This window comes from Ornithorhynchus anatinus, chromosome 3, assembly GCF_004115215.2.
Source record: "Ornithorhynchus anatinus isolate Pmale09 chromosome 3, mOrnAna1.pri.v4, whole genome shotgun sequence".
Lineage (NCBI taxonomy): Eukaryota > Metazoa > Chordata > Mammalia > Monotremata > Ornithorhynchidae > Ornithorhynchus > Ornithorhynchus anatinus.
In genome coordinates this window covers 8807508-8827360 of record NC_041730.1, presented here as the reverse complement: position 1 = coordinate 8827360, position 19853 = coordinate 8807508, and the positions used below count along the sequence as shown (strand labels likewise).

The 19853-nt window shown below is 52.6% G+C and overlaps 1 protein-coding gene across 1 annotated transcript in view; it reads left to right on the top strand.

Moving 5' to 3' along the window:
- The window catches only part of OTOG (otogelin), a 126639-nt gene that overhangs the window by 66098 nt on the left and 40688 nt on the right, over positions 1-19853 (top strand). The window contains exons 30-34 of the mRNA XM_029061316.2: positions 509-676; positions 5340-5618; positions 15329-15446; positions 16075-16154; positions 16924-19721. Of these exons, the coding sequence (XP_028917149.1) occupies positions 509-676; positions 5340-5618; positions 15329-15446; positions 16075-16154; positions 16924-19721 (3443 nt within the window). The remainder of the gene's footprint in view (positions 1-508; positions 677-5339; positions 5619-15328; positions 15447-16074; positions 16155-16923; positions 19722-19853) is intronic.

The following is a 19853-nucleotide window of genomic DNA, read 5'->3' as shown; positions in this document are numbered from 1 at the left end:
GCTCTCATCTCCCCTACTCCCTCTCCCTCGGCGTTGCCCGTGCATTTGGATCTGTACCCTTTAAGCATCTGATATTCATCCTACGCTCAGCTCCACAGCATTTCCGTACCTATCCCTAATTTATTTTAATGCCTGTCTAAGCTCCTTGTGGGCAGGGAACAAGTCTGTTGTATGTACTCTTCCAAGCACTTAGTACAGAGCCCTGCACGCAGTAGTAAGCGATCAGTCAATACCATCGATTGTCTCGTCTGCACTTCAAAACGTGCCTCACCCCCTTTAAAGCCAGCCAAGGTTCGAGCAGGCGCTTAGCTACCCTGGAGGGTCCCACCACCCGTCCTCTTGGCCTGCAGCTGTCCAGTGAGCTGACCATCCTCCTCCGTGACTCTAGATTCGCTCAAGTTTGACTCCTTTCTACCAAACTTCGGAATGGAGCCATGTTCCGTTGCTCTGCTCCCCTCGAGGGGCTGGGGCGGCTGAGGCAGAGCCGGTAACAGCAGCTTCTCTCCAGGCCTGGGGAAGGGTCCCTATCAGCTGATCAGCTACTCGGAAGGAGGCGTCCGGATGGCAGCCAGGAGATCGGGTGGTCCCGTGTTCCCGGCCCAGAGAGAACACCTTGTTCCAGGGGACACTGTGAGCTTCAGACTGACCGCCGGGATGTACAAGTCCAGAACACATGGTAAGGCTCTCCTGACCCAAGGAAACTGGTCGGGGATGGAGAACGTTTTCCCTAGCTATACTGCTTCATTCGATCATATTTATTGAGTGCTTACTGCGTGCAGAACACTGTACTAAGTGCTCGGGAGAGTACAGTACAATAATAATAATTATAACGTTGGCTAAGTGCTTACTATGTGCCGATCACTGTGCTAAGCGCGGGGGTAGATACAGGGTAATCAGGTTGTCCCACGTGAGGCCCACAGTCATAACCCCCATTTTACAGATGAGGTAACTGAGGGACCGAGAAGTTAAGTGACTTGCCCACATTCACACCGCTGACAGGCGACGGAGTCGGAATTAGAACCCATGACCTCTGACTCCTAAGCCCATGCTCTTTCCACTGATGATGATGGTATTTGTTAAGCACTTACTTTGTGCCAAGCACTGTTCTAAGCGCTAAATAAACAGACACATTCCCTGCCTATAATGAGTTTACAGTCTAGAAGACTTCCCATACTTGTCCCATACTTGTCCATACTGAGTACGGGATCAGACTCAGGCATTGTACATTATTGGCTGCTTCTCCTTAGACACCAGGGTGTGTTTGTGACACTTAGTACAGTGCCCTGCACACAGTAAGCACTCAATAAATACAATTGATTGATTAACAGTCGAGTTGAGCTCCTTGTGGGTAGGGAATATGTCTACCAACTCTATTATATTGAACTCTCCCAAGTGCTAACTTTCCCCAGTGCTTAGTATAGGGCTCTGCACACAATAAGCACTCAGTAAATAGGATTGATGGATTGTTGATTAAGCACAGTGTCTTGCACCTGGGTCTGGCAGCTTTCTTGAAACTGCTGTCATGACCTCATTCCCCTAAGACCTCAACAGGACAGAACCCATGGTGAAGTGATTTCGGTCTGCTGGGGAGGCAGCAAGTCCTTGAGGAAAGAGTACGGCTCTGGAAATCAGGAGATCTGGGCTCTTCTTCCAGCTTTGCCACAGGCCTGCAGCGTGACCTTGGCCAAGTCACTTCACCACTCTGGGCCTCGATTTTTCCAAGCTTAGAAGCTAGAGGGTCAAGCGGCTTGGCGTGGGAAGAGCACGGGCTTGGGAGTCAGAGGTCATGGGTTCTAATCCCGGCTCCACCGCTTGTCAGCTGTGTGACCTTGTGCCAGTCACTTAACTTCTCTGTGCCTCAGTAACCTCATCTGTAAAATGGGGATGGAGACTGTGAGCCCTACGTGGGACAACCTGATTACCTTGTATCTACCCTAGCGCTTAGAACAGCGCTTGGCACATAGTAAGCGCTTAACAAATACCAACATTATTATTCAGCAGACACTAAAGAAATTAAAGACAGAGAAAAATGTCTACTGTAATAAGTACCTAAGTGCTGTGGGTGAGGTGAAAAATGGGAAGTGAGAGCTTAGTCAGGGAAGACCTCTTGGAGGAATTGTGATTTTAGTAGGGCTTTGAAGAAGGGGAGAGAGAGATGGGGTCCACTGGATTTGGAAGGGGAAAGAGTTCCAAGCCAGAGGGAGAATGTGGGCAAGAATTCAAGCAGTGAGAAGCATGAATCCGAACCACAGTGACTAGAGTGACATTACAGGAGTGAAGTGTGTGGGTTTCGGTTGCAGCAGGAGAAAACTTACGCTAGGCTCCGAGTTACCGTGAGCAGGGACCGGGTTTCCTGATTCTGTTGGATTGTGGTCTCCCAAACACTTAGCACAGTGCTCTGCACACAGTAAACAGTCAGGAAATACTACTGATGATGATGAGATCAGTGAAGTAAAGTAGGAGTGGGCAAGCTGATTGAATGTCAGATTCATTCATTCAATCGTATTTATTGAGCACATAACGCTGTGCAGAGCACTGTCCTAAGCACTCGGAAAGTACAACTCGGCAACAAATGGAGACAGTCCCCACCCAACAACGGGCTCACGGTATAGAAAGGGGGAGACAGACAGCAAAACAAGTAAACAGGCATCAATAGCATCAATATAAATAGAATTATAGATATATACATATCATTAATAAAACAAACAGAATAATAAATATGTACATATATAAACAAGTGCTGTGGGGCTGGGATGGGGGTAGGGCAGAGGGAGGGAGTCAGGGGGATGGGGAGGGGAGGAGGAGCAGAGGAAAAGGGACGCTTGGTCTGGGGAGGCCTCCTGGAGGAGGTGAGCTTTCACTAGGGCTTTGAAGGGGGAAGTATGCTAGTGTGGTGGATGTGAGGAGGGAGGGCAGGGGTCGACGGTGGGACAGGCAAGAATGAAGCCCAGTTAGGAGGTTAGTGGCAGAGGAGCAGAGTATGCGGGCTGGGCTGTAGAAGAGAAGGGAGGTGGGAGGGGGTAAGGTGATGGACAGCTTTGAAGCCAATAGTGAGGAGTCTTTGCTCGATACGAAGGTTGATAGGCAACCACTGGAGGTTTTTGAGGAGGGGAGCGATGTGCCCAGGGTGTGATATGCCCAGGGCATTTCTGTAGAAAGATAATCCGGACAGCAGAGCTAAGTATAGACTGAAGTGGGGAGAGACAGGATGTTGGGAGATCAGAAAGGAGGCTGATGCAGTAGGCCAGCTGGGATATGATGAGCGATGGTACTAACGTGGAAGCGGTATGGATGGAGAGGAAAGGGCGGATGTTGACGATGTTGTGAAGTTGAGACCATCAGGTTTGGGGTTTAAAGCCAATGGTAGAGTTTCTGTTTGTTGCAGAGGTGGATGGGCAACTACTGAGGAGTGCGGAGGTGTGTGCTGAATATTATTTTAGGAAAATGATCTGGACAGCAGGGTGAAATATGGATTGGAGAGGTTGAGAACAGGAGGCAGGGAGGTCAGCAGGGAGGCTGATGCAGTAGTAAAGGTGGATTATGATAAATCCGTGGATCTAGCGGTTTGGCTGGAGAGGAAGGGGTGGATCCTAGAGATGTTGTGAAAGTAGAATGATAATAATAATGGTCTTTGATAAGCACTTACTATGTGCCAAACACTGTTCTAAGCGCTGGGGTAGATACAAGGTAATCAGGTTTTTCCACATGGAGCTCACAGTCTTAATCCCCATTTTACAGATGAGGGAACTGAGGCACAGAGAAGTTAAGTGACTTGCTCAAGGTCACATAAGCAGACAAGTGGTGGAATTGGGATTAGAACCCACGACCTCTGACTCCCCAAACTGTGCTTTTTCCACTAAGCTATTGGCTCACCGTCTTAATCCCCATTTTACAGATAAGGTAACCGAAGCCCTCACCCCACCACCACCCCAGGACTGCTCCTGGAGAGTTTCCAGTGGTCTACCAGGCTCAGCTACGGGTGGGAGAGTCAAACAGAGGCATACCCATTCCGTTCTTAGCTTGAGCAGTGGCTAGTGGGTGGCAGGCAATCCGCTACAGGTCAAAACTCACCTACGCTGGGCAGCAGCGGCGTGGGAGAGAGTCGAGGATAGAGACTCAGTTTTACTGTGCCGAAGAAGACACTGGTAAATGTCCATATTTTACCAAGAAAAGTCTCAGGATATACTTCCAGAATGATTGGAGACGGAGCGTCCTGAGAGAGATGCGTCCATGGAGTCGCTATGGGCCGCGGACGACTTGACGGCTGAAGCCCAGGGAAGTTAAGTGACTTGCCCAAGGACACACAGCAAACAAGTGGCAGAGCCAGAGTTAAGACCCAGATCCTTCTGACTCCCAGGCCGGTGCTCTATCCACTAGGCCGTGCTGCTTCTCTTGACAGAAGTACAAATACTTGTGGCAGAGCAGGGCGAAAACTACAACTCAATCTTTCCTGAACGCAAGCGCGCCATCTCCAAATTTTACACAGTGGACAGAGCACAGGCCTGGGAGTTAGAAGGTCATGGGTTCTAATCCTGTATCCTCCACCTGTCTGCCGTGTGGCCTTGGGCAAGCGACTTCACTTCTCAGTGCCTCAGTTACTTCATCTGTAAAATGGGGATTAAGACTGTGAGCCCCATACAGGACAGGGACTGTGTCCAACCTGATTTGCTTGTATCCACCGCAGCTCTTCGTACTGTGTCGGGCTCATAGTAAGTGATTATTTGTTAATGAGATGTACATCGCCTTGATTCTATGTATTTGCTATTGTTTTAATGAGATGTTCTTCCCCTCGATTCTGTTTGTTAGCCATTGTTCTCGTCTTTCCGTCTCCCCCGATTAGACCGTGAGCCCGTCAGAGGGCAGGGACTGTCTCTATCTGTTACCGATTTGTACATTCCAAGCGCTTAGTACAGTGCTCTGCACATAGTAAGCGCTCAATAAACACTATTGAATGAATGAATAATAATAATGTTGGTATTTGTTAAGCGCTTACTATGTGCAGAGCACTTTTCTAAGCGCTGGGGTAGATACAAGGTAATGAGGTTGTCCCTCGTGAGGCTCACAGTCTTCATCCCCATTTTCCAGATGAGGTAACTGAGGCACAGAGAAGTGAAGTGACTTGCCCACAGTCACACAGCTGCCAAGTGGCAGAGCTGGGATTTGAAGCCCTCACCTCTGACTCCCAAGCCCGTGCTCTTTCCACTGAGCCACGCTGCTTCTCTATGATTAACAAATACCACGGTTATCATCATTATTGTTCTTATTATTTAGAAGTGGGTGCGCTTGTCAGGCTCTCACGAGGCTGGACTGAACTTCAGCTGGGTTTTGGTTCTTTCCAGACCAGAGCCTGGTGTCAATCGAAACAGCGGACCGACCCAATTACTTTCTCCGGCTGGCCTCCAATGACTCCCTGGCCCTCTCCAGGTGGGAGGCCACTGAAGCATTCCAGAACCGGTCCACGTTCGCCGTCCACAGGAACACTTGGGTCATGGGCTACAGCTCCTTCGAGTCCTTTGCCAAGCCAGGCTACTTCATCCACATCTCAGGCACCACGGTCTCCTTGAAGAAATATCATCACTCAGAGGAGTTCCGCCTGTCCACTCTTTTTAAGCTTGTGGGTGAGTGCCCCCTTCTCACTCCTCCTTTCCCCTCCCTACCTCCCCCCATCTCGGGAATGGGGGGCTAGGATCCTTAGGTATCCTGGAGAAGAAACGAAAGACCCCGTGCTTAGTACGGTGCTTTGAACACAGTAAGCGCTCAATAAATATGACTGAAGGTCCAGAGGCTTAGAACGATCACTGGAGAGTCCTATCTTGGGTTATTCAGGATCCAGCTCCCCAGACAGGAGGCTGTGGTGGAGTCTACATTTGCATTCGAGAAATGTGAAACGGGAAGCAGAGTAGCCTAGTGGAAAGAGCACGGGCCTGGGAGTCAGAGGACGTGGGTTCTAATCCTAGTTCTGCCACGTGTCTGCTGCGTGACCTTGGACAAGTCACTTCATTTCTCTGTGCCTCATTTACCTCACCCGTAAAATGGGGATGAAGACTGTGAGCCCTCTGTGGGACCGGGACTGATTAGCTGGTTTCTACCCCAATGCTTAGAACAGTGCCTGGTACATAGTAAGCAATTAAACAAATACCACGTTTATTATTATTATTATTATTATTATTGTCAGGGATGAGGGGATTCCCTGGATCTCAGGGCGAGCACACCCATGGCCCCAGTTGAAGGCAGTGAGGGAGGGGAGGTATAGAATGCAGAAGAGAAATTGGTCCTAAAGATGCTGGGGGTGGGGGGGGTGACCAGACTCCTCCCTCTCCTCCACCAGAATAGCAGTGTGCCTAATGGATAGAGCCCGGGCCTGAAAGTCAGAGGACCTGGGTTCTAATCCCGGCTCCACCACTTGTCTGCTGTGTGACTCTGGGCAAGTCACTTCTCCCCCTCTAAACTGTGAGCTCACTGCAAGCAGGGAATGTGTCCGTTTATTGTTATTGTACTCTCCCAAACGCTTAGTACAGTGCTTTGCACACAGAAGGGGCTCAATAAATATGATTGAGTGAATGAATGAACTTCTCTGGGCCTCAGTTACCTCATCTGTAAAATGTAGATTGAGACTGTGAGCCTTATGTGGGGCCAGGACTGTGTCCAACCCGATTATCTTGTATCTACCCCGGCTTTTAGTAGTGCCTAGCACAAGGTAAGAAAACAGCCCCAGACCCTTTCCCTTTCCCCCTTCCCGCTTTCCCTCCACCCAACCCTGAAGCTTCTGCCCCAACCCATCCTCCCCAAAACAATCCCAATACCCCTCCCAGTTTGAGAAAGGGGTGACCTATTGAGGTGCCTGAAGGACAGGGGGAGGGGGGATCTGGGCCCACCTTTCTTCCCCTCCCAAATCAATCAATAAATGGCATTTATTGAACACTTACTCTGTGCGGAGCACTGTACTAAGTGCGTGGGGAAGTACGGAACAAGAAGGCTGGTAATACGGCCACAAGCCGGGGCTGGCGTCGGATAAGCCTGGGGACACTCCTGGAATTGGGGCCAGCGGGACGGGTCAGCTGATGGGCTATCTGTGGACGACCCTGCCTTTGGCCAGCTCAACAGCTGTGGAGGTGAGGAGGGTCCGGGCCCAGGGGGTGGAGTCGGGCGTCGGGGATGGGTGGCGGGGGAGAGACAGGCAAGCAGACCTCCCGCCCAGATCTAATGTGAAAGGCTCCAGGGGAGGGTGGATTCGTTGTGCAGCATGATAGAGTGAAAAGAGCCCAGACCTGGGAGTTAGGTCATGGGTTCTAATCCCGCCCCCCAACGCCACTCGTCTGCTCTGTGACCTAAGGCAAGTCACTTCACTTCTCTGGGCCTCAGTTCCCTCATCTGGAAAATGGGGATTGAGACTGTGTGCCTTACATGAGACAGGGACTTTGTCCAACCTCATTTAATAATAATAATAATGTTGGTATTGGTTAAGCACTTACTATGTGCCGAGCAATGTTCTAAGCGCTGGGGTAGATACAGGGTAATCAGGTTGTCCCACGTGAGGCTCAGTCTCAATCCTCATTTTACAGATGTGGTAACTGAGGCACCACGAAATTAAGTGACTTGCCCAAAGTCACACAGCTGACAGGTGGCGGAGCTGTGATTAGAACAATGACCTTTGACTCCTAAGCCTGTACTCTTTCCACTGAGCCGTGCTGCTCCTCTGCGTTTGCTTGTACCCACCACAGCGCTTAGTAATAATAATAATAATGTTGGTATTTGTTAAGCGCTTACTATGTGCCGAGCACTGTTCTAAGTGCTGGTATAGATACAGGGTAATCAGGTTGTCCCACGTGAGGCTCACAGTTAATCCCCATTTTACAGATGAGGTAACTGAGGCACAGAGAAGTTAAGTGACTTGCCCACAGTCACACAGCTGACAAGTGGTAGAGCTGGGAGTCGAACCCATGACCTCCGACTCCGAAGCCCAGGCTCTTTCCACTGAGCCACGCTAGTACAGTGCCTGGCACATAGTAAGCGCTTCACAAATACCAAATGCCTGCCCCCTCTGCTTTCATTCATCCCACTAGCTGCACAGGGACAGCTTCAGGGGAAAGTGGCCCAGTTGGTGAACAAGGCAGGGGCCAGTTGTAATGCCTGGCAGGTCACAGGGTCGCAAGGAAGCAGCCAGAGCAGGCCCTGCCTCGCAGATGCAGGTCCTGCCCTGAGGTGGGGTAGAAGAAGGCCCTGCCCCACGTGAACTAGGGCAGATGCAGGCCCCAGACTGAGTTGGGTGGACTCTGGCCCTACTCCTTGCAGAAGTGGGCAGTGGCAGACCTCGCTTGAAGTGCGTGGACACAGGCCCCACCCCAAGTGAAGGCCGGTGGACACAGGTCTGGCCTGCAGGAATTCCCGGTCTGGTTGGCACAGACCAGCCTTGTCCCGCAGAGGTCAGACCCTCCGCCTCCAACCGCCTCCAGCTTAGTGCTCCGTTGCCCCAGACCGGAGCTTGGTCACAAGCCCTGGGTGAGGGTCCTCTGTGCAGGTATGTTCTTGTGCTCTCATATCAAAGCAAACACTCAATCCGTGGTAGTTATCGAGCACTCACTATTTGCAGAGCACTGAACTAAGCACATTTTAATGGTATTTCTTAAGCACTTACTACGTCCCAGGCACCCTACTAAGCGCTGGAGTAGATACAAGCTACCCAGGGTGGGCCCAGTCCATGTCCCATATGGGCCTTGCGGTCTTAATCCCCATTTTACAGTTGAGGTAACTGAGACACAGAGAAGTGTATTGAATTCCCCAAAGTCACTCAGCAGACTAGTGGCAGCGGTGGGATTAGAACCCAGGTCCTTCTGGCACCCAGTCCTGTGCTTGATCCACTAGGCCATGCTGCTTATTGAGCACTTATTCTGTGCAGAGCACTGTACTAAATCCTTGGGACAATATAATATAACAGAGTTGGTAGTCATGATTCCTGTCTACATTTCCTGCTTTCTAGATGGGAAGACAAACATTAAAATAAATGAATAAATCATTTATGGTTATGTGCATAGTGGAAAGAGCATGGGCCTGGGAGTCAGGTCATGGATTCTAATCCTGGCTACTCCAGCTTGTCTACTCTGTGACCTCGGGCAAGTCACTTCACTTCTTGGGGCCTCAGTTTCTGCATCTGTATCAACCTCCATTCCAAACAAAAACTCCTCACTCTAGGCTTCAAGGCTCTACATCACCTTGCCCCTTCCTACCTCTCCTCCCTTCTCTCTATCTACTGCTCACCCCGCACACTCCGCTCCTCTGCCGTCCACCTCCTCACCGTCCCCCATTCTCGCCTATCCCGCCGTCTTAGACCGTAAGCCCGTCAAACGGTAGGGACTGTCTCTATCTGTTGCCGACTTGTTCATCCCAAGCGCTTAGTACAGTGCTCTGCACATAGTAAGCGCTCAATAAATACTATTGAATGAATGAATGAATAATAATAATAATGTTGGCATTTGTTAAGCGCTTACTATGTGCAGAGCACTGTTCTAAGCACTGGGGTAGACACAGGGGAATCAGGTTGTCCCACGTGAGGCTCACAGTCTTAATCCCCATTTTACAGATGAGGTAACTGAGGCCCAGAGAAGTTAAGTGACTTGTCCACAGTCGCACAGCTGGCAAGTGGCAGAGCCAGGATTCAAACCCCTGACCTCTGTTCCCCACCCACATGCCCACAGGCATCTGCCGAACAGCCACTCCGGGTGCCCGGGGTTCTGCCTACTGCACCTTGGGAGCCACTTGCTGAAATTGTAGCAACCAGCTTCCTTGCCCTCGGCCACCCGGTCCAGGGTCAGAGATCGGGGGGAAACGCAGCGACCCCTGGGCACATCCCAAACTCCGGGGATATTGACGACGCCTCTCTTGGCCAAATGCCTGCTGCCTCCCGATGGGACCTTTTGTGGCAGAGCTCCCAGGCTGGTGGGAGCTCTTACAGTTGGGGACTTCGGGGTCCCCGACCCATGTCAGAATCCACTCCTGAGTGCCAGTGGAGGACGGAGACAGATCCATTCTCTAGACTGTAAACTCACTGTGGGCAGGGAGTTGCCTGATTACTGTTATAGTGAACTCTCCCAAATACTTAATACAGTGCTTTGCACACAGTAAGCACTCAATAAATATGATTGAATAAATACGATTGAATGAACGAAGAACCCAGCCAGGTAGTGCAACCCCAGTGGCCCACTGCTCCATATTTTCCTTTTTTGGGTTCTTCCCAAGCAGGAAGTTCAGGCTTCCTGAGCAATCTCACTTATGATGTTGAAAATGGAAACAATCTTAGCTAATTAGCTCTGGACAGTCAGCTCATCTTGGGCGGGGACCATATCCACCAACTCTATTATATTATTAGACTGAACTCTCCCAAGCGCTTAGTACAATACTCTGCGAACGGTCAGTGCTCAATAAAGCAGCGTGGCTCAGTGGAAAGAGCACGGGCTTTGGAGTCAGGGCTCATGAGTTCAAATCCCAGCTCTGCCACTTGTCGGCTGTGTGACTGTGGGCGAGTCACTTAACTTCTCTATGCCTCAGTTCCCTCATCTGTAAAATGGGGATTAAGACTGTGAGCCCCACGTGGGACAACCTGATTCCCCTATGTCTACCCCAGCGCTTAGAACAGTGCTCGGCACATAGTAAGCGCTTAACAAATACCAACATTATTATTATTATTATTAAATATGGTTGATCGATTGATCCAGGGAACTTGAATTGCAGTCCTCAATAAGCAGCATGGCGAAGTGGATAGAGCACGGGCCTGGGAGTCATAAGATCACGGGTTCTTATCTTGGCTCCGCCACTTGTCTGCTGTGTAACCTTGGGCAAGTCACTTCATTTCTCTGTGCCTCAGTTTCCTTATCTGTAAAATGGGATTAAGACTGTGAGCCCCTTGTGGCCCAGGGACCGGGTCCAACCTGATTTGTTCGTATCCACCTCAGCGCTTAATATAGTGCCTGGCACAGAGTAAGTGCTTAACAGATACCATAATAATAATAATAATGATAATAATATGCCATTATTATTATAAGAAGGGGCATGCCAGGGCTAGAAGGTTTAGGCGTTCCCTCCCCCCCCTTCTGTCTGGGGTCTTTCACAGCCTGCCGCTGCTCGGTTAATTACATGGGCTAAGGATACAGCAACATTTGTTTAAGTTAATGGAGAAGTTACACCAGTTTTGGAGCTGGGAGGCAGAGGGGGATTGGATTTCCTGCTGACTGGTGTGGATGCCTGGCATATTAGCTCAGAAACTCTACAGTGGGGCGGCCGGCTCCAGGAGTCTGGGGCAGAGCGATGATAGTGGAGGGGATCGGTCCTTGCAGTGCAGGCCCGAGCGGGACCATCAGAAATCAGTCAGTCGATGGGATTTATTGAGCGCTTACTGTGAGCAGCTTACTGAACTAAGTGCTTGGGAGAGTACAGTAGAACAATAGAACAGATACATTCCCTGCCCACAGTGCGCTTCCACTCTGAGGACGAGCTACAGTCTAGTCCATTGTGGTTGGGAGCCTTCTCCGAGGGCCCTGATCCAGAACCCGCTTCCCCCACCCCCAATATTCATTCACTAGTATTTATTGAGCTCTTACTATGTGCAGAGCACTGGACTAAGCGCGTGGAATGTACAGATCGGTAACAGAGACAGTCCCTGCCCCTTGACGGGCTTACGGTCTAAACGGGGGAGACGGACAGACGGGAACAATAGCAATAAATAGAATCAAGGGGATGAACATCTCATTGAAACAATAGCAAATAAATAGAATCAAGGCGATGTACATTTCATTAACAAAATAAAATTTTGTTTATATGGGTAGGGACAAAGCTCTGGGGAGCAGTAGAGCCCAGACACCCTTTATTCTAGGCCTGTAGATTTTTGCTTTGTTTTGTTTTGTTTGGGGGTTTTTCGGTACTTGTTAATTGCTTACTATGTGCCAGACACTGTATTAAGCTCTGGGGTAGATACGAGATCATCAGGTTGGATCCAATCTATGTCCTACATGGGGCTCACAGCCTTAGTCCCCTTTTACAGATAAGGGGACAGTGAACCACAGAAGTGAAGTGACTTGTTCAGTGTCACACAGCAGACGAGTGGCGGAGCCGGGATTAAAACCCAGCTCCTTCTGACTCCCAGCGCTCTATCCACCGGGCCGTGCTCGATGTCTTTCCCGAGTAGAGGGCGGATGGCCCGGCAGCTTGGTGCTCAGGGCACCGAGACTCAGGATCAGAGAATCCCAGGATAGACAAGGCCCTTCATAGGCCATTCATCTCCTCCATCCCCTGTTTCAAGGCAGGGCAAAACTTGCACCTCCCCAGGTGGTGCTTTGGGGGTTTTTTTTTTGGCCAGAAAAGAAAAATCCTGAGGACCCTCCGTACCAAGTTTCATGATGCAAAAGGATAGAGAACCAGAAGTTGAAATGGCAGTGATTTATTCCAGGCCCCTGAATCCTGGTACTGATTAATGATTTGCATCCCAAGGGTAGAGGAAGTGGAGTGTGTAACTCCAATTCTGCGTTCCTCGCCCCTCAACACCTTTACCTCACTGCTCCCATTGGCAGTCCGGATCCTGATTTTGGGGTGGGAGACAGTGCAGCTTGGAACCAAATAGAAACAAGGCAAGAGTTGCTAAAATTTCAGACATCAAAAATAGGTCCCAGATGGGCAGTACATTCCACTTGGGTGATGACATTTTCCTGGTGACGCCGAGTCCCAAAATAGTGTGAAGATTTGGTCAGGGAAGCCCGGCTCCTCCACGGTTGACTTCTGCCTTTCAGAATTAGGAGCAAGTCCAGCTCATTCAGCTCATTCACGGCAGCTGCGCTTAATAATAATCATCATCATTATAATAATAATCATCATTGTTAAGCACTTACTGTGTGCCAAGCACTGTTCTAAGCACTGAGGTAGATACAGATTTATCGGGTTGGAGACGGTCCCTGTCGCACATGGGGCTCACACTTTAATCCCCACTTTACAGATGTGGTAAATCAGGCCCAGAGAAGTGAAGTGACTTGCTCAAGGTCACGCATCAGACATGTGGCGGAGCTGGGATTAGAACCCAGGTCCTTTCGACTCCCAGGCCTGGGCTCTGTCCACTTAGCCAAACACACCCCTGCCTGCCTGCCCACATTTCAGGAGAATCATCTGTCAATAATGGTACTTTTTGACTGCTTATTGTGTGTGGATCTCTGTACGAAGAGCATAGGGGTGCACAGTAGAATAGGAAGGCATGATTCCTGCCCTCAAGGAGCTGACTGTCTAGCAGAACAATCCAGTTGTTAACAGTCCCTGTGATCATTTTTATTTTAAGCAGTAAATAATAATAATGTCGGTATTTGTAAAGCGCTTACTATGTGCAGAGCACTGTTGTAAGCGCTGGGGTAGACACAGGGGAATCAGGTTGTCCCACGTGGGGCTCACAGTCTTAATCCCCATTTTACAGATGAGGGAACTGAGGCACAGAGAAGTGAAGTGACTCGCCCACAGTCACACAGCTGACAAGTGGCAGAGCTGGAATTTGAACTCATGACCTCTGACTCCAAAGCCCAGGCTCCTTCCACTCTGAGCCACGCTGCTTCTCAGTAAAACACGGAGAGGGTCTTGCTCCACCCATCGCTCTCCCCTTTCCCCCTGGCCCAGGCACATCAGGACATGCAGAGAAGCAGAAGCAGCAGCGTGGCTCAGTGGAAAGAGGCTGGGCTTGGGAGTCAGAGGTCATGGGTTCAAATCCCGGCTCAGCCACTTGTCAGCCGTGTGACTTTGGGCAAGTCACTTCACTTCTCTGGGCCTCAGTTAATCCATCTGTAAAATGGGGGTGAAGACTGTGAGCCCCACGTGGGACAACCCGATCACCTTGTATCCTCCCCAGCGCTTAGAACGGTGCTTTGCATAGTAAGCGCTTAACAAATGCCATCATCGTTATTATTATCAGAGGGAGGGGAGGATGGTTTTAAGTAGTTCCCTGGGATAATGGGGCCTACGGGTGCCTCCGGACCTGAGGCTTGTAAGAGGCAGAAAGAGCTCAACATGTCACCTCGTGACTCACCGGTCACTGCTTCAGTCAATCAATCATTCTTATTTATTGAGTGCTTACCGTGTACAGGGCACTGTAATACTACTAAGTGCTTGGGAGAGCACAGCATAACAACATAGCAGACCCAGTCCCTGGCCACAACAGGCTTACAATCTAGAGGAAATAGTGAGAGGCGGTCTCTGCTCCCATCCCTTGCCTGGGGAGGGCACAGTCTGGGGACCCGGTAATCAAACCCCTCCCCCTACTTCTTCCACAGCATGGGTTTTCACTCCAGGTTTGGGACAGGATAATTTTGCGACCTTAGGATGCATTCATCCGGAAGCGGCATGGCCTAGTGGAAAAAGCACAGGCCAGGGAGTCACAAGGACCTGGGTTCTAATCCCAGCTCTGCCAATTGCTTGCTGTGTGACCTTGGGCAAGTCACTTGACTTTTTTGTGCCTCGGTTCCCTCAACTGCAAAATGGGGATTCATTACTGTTCTCCCCCCTACGTACACGTGCAGGATGGAGACGGTGACCCACCTAATTAACTTGTATCTGCCCCAGCGTTTAGAACAGTGTTTGGCACATAGTAAATGCTTAACAAATATCATGAAAACAAAACAAAGTAAAAAAAAATGCATGTCTGCCTTGAAGGGACTCATTGCAGTTTTGAAGGAAGCAGTTCGTTCATTCATTCAATCGTATTTATTGAGCGCTTACCGTGCGCAGAGCAGGCACAAGTCCTTGAAGGCGAATTCTCCTATAAATTCTCTTAACTCAGGGCTGGTCCGGAATGTAGTCCCCCCCGTTGCCTTCCGGTAGAACTGGCGTACTCCCGTAAAGCAGAATGGCCAAGTGGCTAGAGCACGGGCGGGCCTGGGAATCAGAAAGATGTGGGTTCTAATCCCGTCTCCACCACTTGTCTGTTGTGTAACCTTGGGCAAGTCACTTAACAGCTCTGTGCCTCAATTACCTCATCTGTAAAATGGGGATTAAGACTGTGAGCCCTATATGGGACAGGGACCGTGTCCAACTTGATTAGGTTGTATCTGTATTAGACTGTGAGCCGATCGTTGGACGGGGGTTGTCTCTATCTGTTGCTGAATTGTACATTCCAAGCGCTCAGTACAGTGCTCTGCACATAGTAAGCGCTCAATAAATACTATTGAATGAAGCTATCCCCAATCTTTAGAACAGTGCTGATTACATAGTAAGTGCTTAACAAGTACCATTATCATTATTATCATCATTATCCCTCGGGACCAGTGCCTGGCACACTGCACACTGCCCGCTCCATTCCTGGCTTGTTTTTCAGATGCCGAGTTTCCGGCTCCGGCCCCGTCTGCCTGCGAGTGGCGCTACGACTCCTGCACGAGCCCTTGTTTCAGAACCTGCAGGGACCCCGAAGGAGACGACTGCCGGGAGGTTCCTAAGTGAGCCCTGTCCCCTGAGCTGAAGCTCATCACAAACTCTGGCACCCAGAAGCTGGGTGGGCCTCTGAGAATGAAAATGACCCGTCCATGTACAATGCATGCCCGTCAGCTATGCCCCTCACATGCCCACTTTCATTCCCCGGAAGAAAATGTGACATTGGCCCATGAGGGGGGATTAGAACCCATGACCTCCGACTCCCAAGCCCGTGCTCTTTCCACTAAGCCACGAAAGAGTAGAGAGAGTAGAATTCAGAAATGAGTTTACAATAGAGCCTTGAAGTGGATAAAGCACAGGCCTGGGAGTCAGAAGGTCACGGGTCCCAATCCTGGCTCCGCCACTTGTCTGCTGTGTGACCTTGGGCAGGTCACTTCACTTCTCTGTGCCTCACTTACCTCATCTGTAAAATGGGGATGGAGACCGTGAGCCCCAGGTGGGCTGGGGACTGTGTCCAACCCGATTTGCTTGTATCCAACCCCGCGCTTAGTACAGTGCCTGGCGCATCGTTAAGCGCTTAACAAATACCGTTAAAAAAAATGCGTACCCTGCTCTCTGTCCTCCCATCCCCATGTCCCCCATACTCAGACAATCCCACTCACCTATTCAAAGAGGGTTTCCTTTCATTTTCAGAGTGGAAGGCTGTGTCCCTACATGTCTTGATCACATGGTCCTGGATGAAATCACTCAGAGATGCGTGTATTTGGAAGACTGTACGTAAGAAAATCCTCCCTTGATGCCCTCACCGTGCACTCCGAACTCAACCCAGACTCTCCTCAAACTCTCCCCTCATTGTCGCCCTTCCCTTCCAAGTTAGAGAATACTAAATCCCTACCAAGTATGATTGCCTGAAGTGTGTGTGGAGGAAAACAACAGCAGCAAACAAAGTCTGCTAAGCATTTATTAATAATGATAATAATTGTGGGGGTGTTTTAAGTGCTTACTGTGTGCTCGGCACTGCCATAACAACCGGGGTAGATGCAAGAGAATCAAGTTGGACTCAGTCCCTGACCCACATGGTGCTCACAGTTTAAGCAGAAAGGAGGTCAGGGACTTAATCCCCATTTTACAGAGAAGAAAACGGAAGCACAGAGAAGCAAATGGAATGCCTGGAAGCACTTGAGCCAGAATTTATGGAAAAGCTTGGGGTCAGGAATGGCCCAGGCTTCACACTGTGTCCCTAGTTACTCATTAATTCATTCAATCGTATTTATCGAGCGCTTACCGAGTGCAGAGCACTGTACTAAGCACTTGGGAGAGTGCCATCCAACAATAATCTGCTCTCCCTCCCCCTCAACCTAATCCCCTGATACGGTCGAAGATCAAATGATTGTAAACCCTAGAATTGAATAGTCCTAACACAAAGCCGGTGAGAGGGACGGATGAGATGGTGAGTGAGGCAGACGCGGCTCAGAGAAGCAATCAAACAGATTCAAACCCCACCCACCCCCTCTGACCCGCTTGTTTTTGGTTCTTCCTTAGGCATTGAGGCCGCAGGTGCCCTCCCCTCCCCGGCCCCCACGGGCGGCGAGAGCTCTCGGCCGCCCAGCGGAGATATGACTTCCCCTCGGGAAGACGAAGCCGTGGACGCGGGGATGGCTTGGCCACAAGCGAGCACCACCCAGGAGACCAGCCTCGGTCCCGGAGTGTCCAGGACCAATGCCAGCCTCACACTAGCCCTCACCGCTACCAGCGCTGGGCCCCGGGCCCATTCGCAGCCCGGCCCCTCCACGGTGCCCTTTCGGGAGACGCATTTGCCTGTCATCACGGGAGTTGCGGCTCGGACCTTGGCTACGGAGGAAACGGGATTAGCCAAGACCTCTGGGAGCACTGCCCCTGCTCTCCCAGAGAAGACGACAGAGCAGGGAGTCTCTGAGCCAGTGTTTTGGCCCTCTGTCTCTCAGGCCCCCGCTACGGTGGAGCCGGGGGCAGACCGCTCCCCTTCCCCGGGCGCCATTGCCCCCAGCCCCCCGTCCCCTACAGCCCTCCGAGTGACTCCATCCGCAGCGGGGCCCAGCCCGGAGCCAACTACCGTGAAAATGGCCCAAGTGACGCTGATTTTAACCGGAAAAGCAACTCACTTCCCCGGCTCCTTCCCAACTCTCCCTTTCCCAGGAGTGACCTCGACTTCAGCCCAGCCCTCTCCTCCCACCAGTCCGGCCGGGCCCAGGCCCACAAAGCCAACGGCCACGTCCTCATCTGGTGCAGAGCATCCCGGGGCTGCGTCTGTGGCAACTGACGCCGTTTCTCCCGTAGAAGGGCCTCCGGGGACGGCTGCTGGGTCCTCAGCCCCAGCTGCCCCGACGTCGGCCCGGGACACCGGGCCCTCTTCTTTAGCTGCCACGTCCCGGTCCGTGTCACCGCCTGTGTCTGCCTCGGCTGCCGCAACCCGGCCCCCGTCCGTTGTGCCACCGTCTTCAGCCGCCGTTCCCCCGACCCGATCTCTCGCTGCGTCTCCCTCGACTCCCGTGACCCCACCCCCGTCCCCGGCTGACTCTCTGCCCCCGGCTCCAGCTCTGACTCCCTCGGCTCCCACGACCCTGCCCACGATTCCAGCCGGGTCTCTGCCCCTATCTCCTGCTGTTTCCCCCTCAGCTCCCAAGACCACGTCCACATCTCCGGCTGTCTCTCTGCCCCCACCTCCACTTCCGTCTCCCTCAGCTCTCACGGTCCCTTCCCCGTCGGCAGCCACCCCGTCCCCCCCTCCATCTGCTGTGTCTCCTTCAGCTGCCGTGTCCTCATCCCCGCCTCCTGCTCCGTCTCCCTCGGCTCCCACCTCCCCTTCCCAACCTTTAGGTACCCCATCCTCTCCCCCATATGGTCCGTCTCCTTCGGCTGCCGCGTCCTCATTCGCATCTCCCGCCGTGCCTCCCTCGGCTGCTCCGTCTCGGCCCCCGTTCGCTGCCACCCCAACTCCGGCGGTCCTTTCGGCGCACGTCGTGTCCGCCGCCCCAGCTCAGCCACGGGCCCCTACCTTGACAGCTTCGACGACCGGGCGGGCCGACCAAACCCCAGAGGCCGTGGCCGCCCCAACCCGCTTGACCAAGCTGACTGCCAGCACGAGCTCCCGCACACCCTCCTCAGAGGCCCCAACAGGCACCCGGGCGCGGGACGCCGACACTCCGCTCCCCTTACACCACACGGAGGCAGAGGAGATTATGTCGCTGCCACCCCCGGAGCCCCACGAGGAGGGAAGGGTCCCCCACCCAGCAACACTCTTCCCCTCTAAGGCCTCTTCCCCAAGCCCTGTCACCCCTTTGACAAAACTGATGACGCCCCTTCTCTCTCAGCCCCCCCAGAGCACCACTGCAACAAGCCCCTCGGTGAAGCTCGTCCCAGCTCTCTCCACAGCCCCGGAGGCCAAGGCCTCGGTTTCTGAATTCCCCAAATCACCTCTCCTCCTCCCTGAGCAGCTGCCCCTCACCAGAGCCCCTGTGACAGAGACGATAACCTCAACGGCCTCTCGGCCCCCCGGGGTGACCAGCTCGGGTCCGGCTACTCCCTGGCCTCCTGCCCAGATGCCTTTAACCCACACCGGCCCCTTTACCGGTCAGAGTTCTCCCACCCAGTCTGAAAAAGTGTTGGCTTTCTCCTATCCGTTCCTGACCTCGCCGCGGCCAGTCGAGGCTGTCGGCCTCCCGGGTCCTCCCGCCCCGACGGTCCCGGCCCCCGTCCACCTCATCGGTCAGGAAGCGCCTCTGTCTTCCGGCTCGACCTCCGCCCTGCGCTCGGACGCCCCGCCGTTAGTCCGGGCGCCCACCCCGGCGAGGTCCGCCGAAGCCGAGCCAACCCGGGCATCCACGGCCGTGCCCGTCCCGAGTAAGAGCGTCACGGAGAGGATGGCCGTGCCGTCCAAGCAGGCGCCTCCCTCGACCTCCCCGTCCGGCTCACCCCGGGATGTGGGCTTGGGGCCACCCGCCAGACCGCTCCCTGTGGAGCCCGCCTCAGCCGAGGCAGGGCACCCGGAGGTTATCTTGGACTTCATCACGACGCCCCCACCTTCCTCGCAGCCCCTGCCTCTCGCTCCTCAGACCATGAGGGTCTCTGTTCCTGGCAGGACCACCCCTCAGAGCCCAGAATCGTACCCTGTGCCCTCTGAGTTCTGGGAGACTCCCGAGATGTCATCGACCCCCTCAGCTGCCTACCTGACCCCGGGGCCAGTCCACCCCGGCATCCCTGGCGCCGCTGCAGGTCCCCCAGCTCCCCATTTCCCAGCAGGACTGACTGGCGGGTCCACCCCCAAGCCAGCCGGAGGAGCGGAAGCAGCCCCGACGTGTGTGGTGAGTAGCGGCATCCGGGGCTCTGACCGCCTGGCCCCAGAGGGGCGGGAGTCTTGGCCTAGGGGGACTAACCTGGATCTGCTCCGACATCCAGGAAACTATCCCGGCCCCCTTCCGTCATCTATCCTGCCC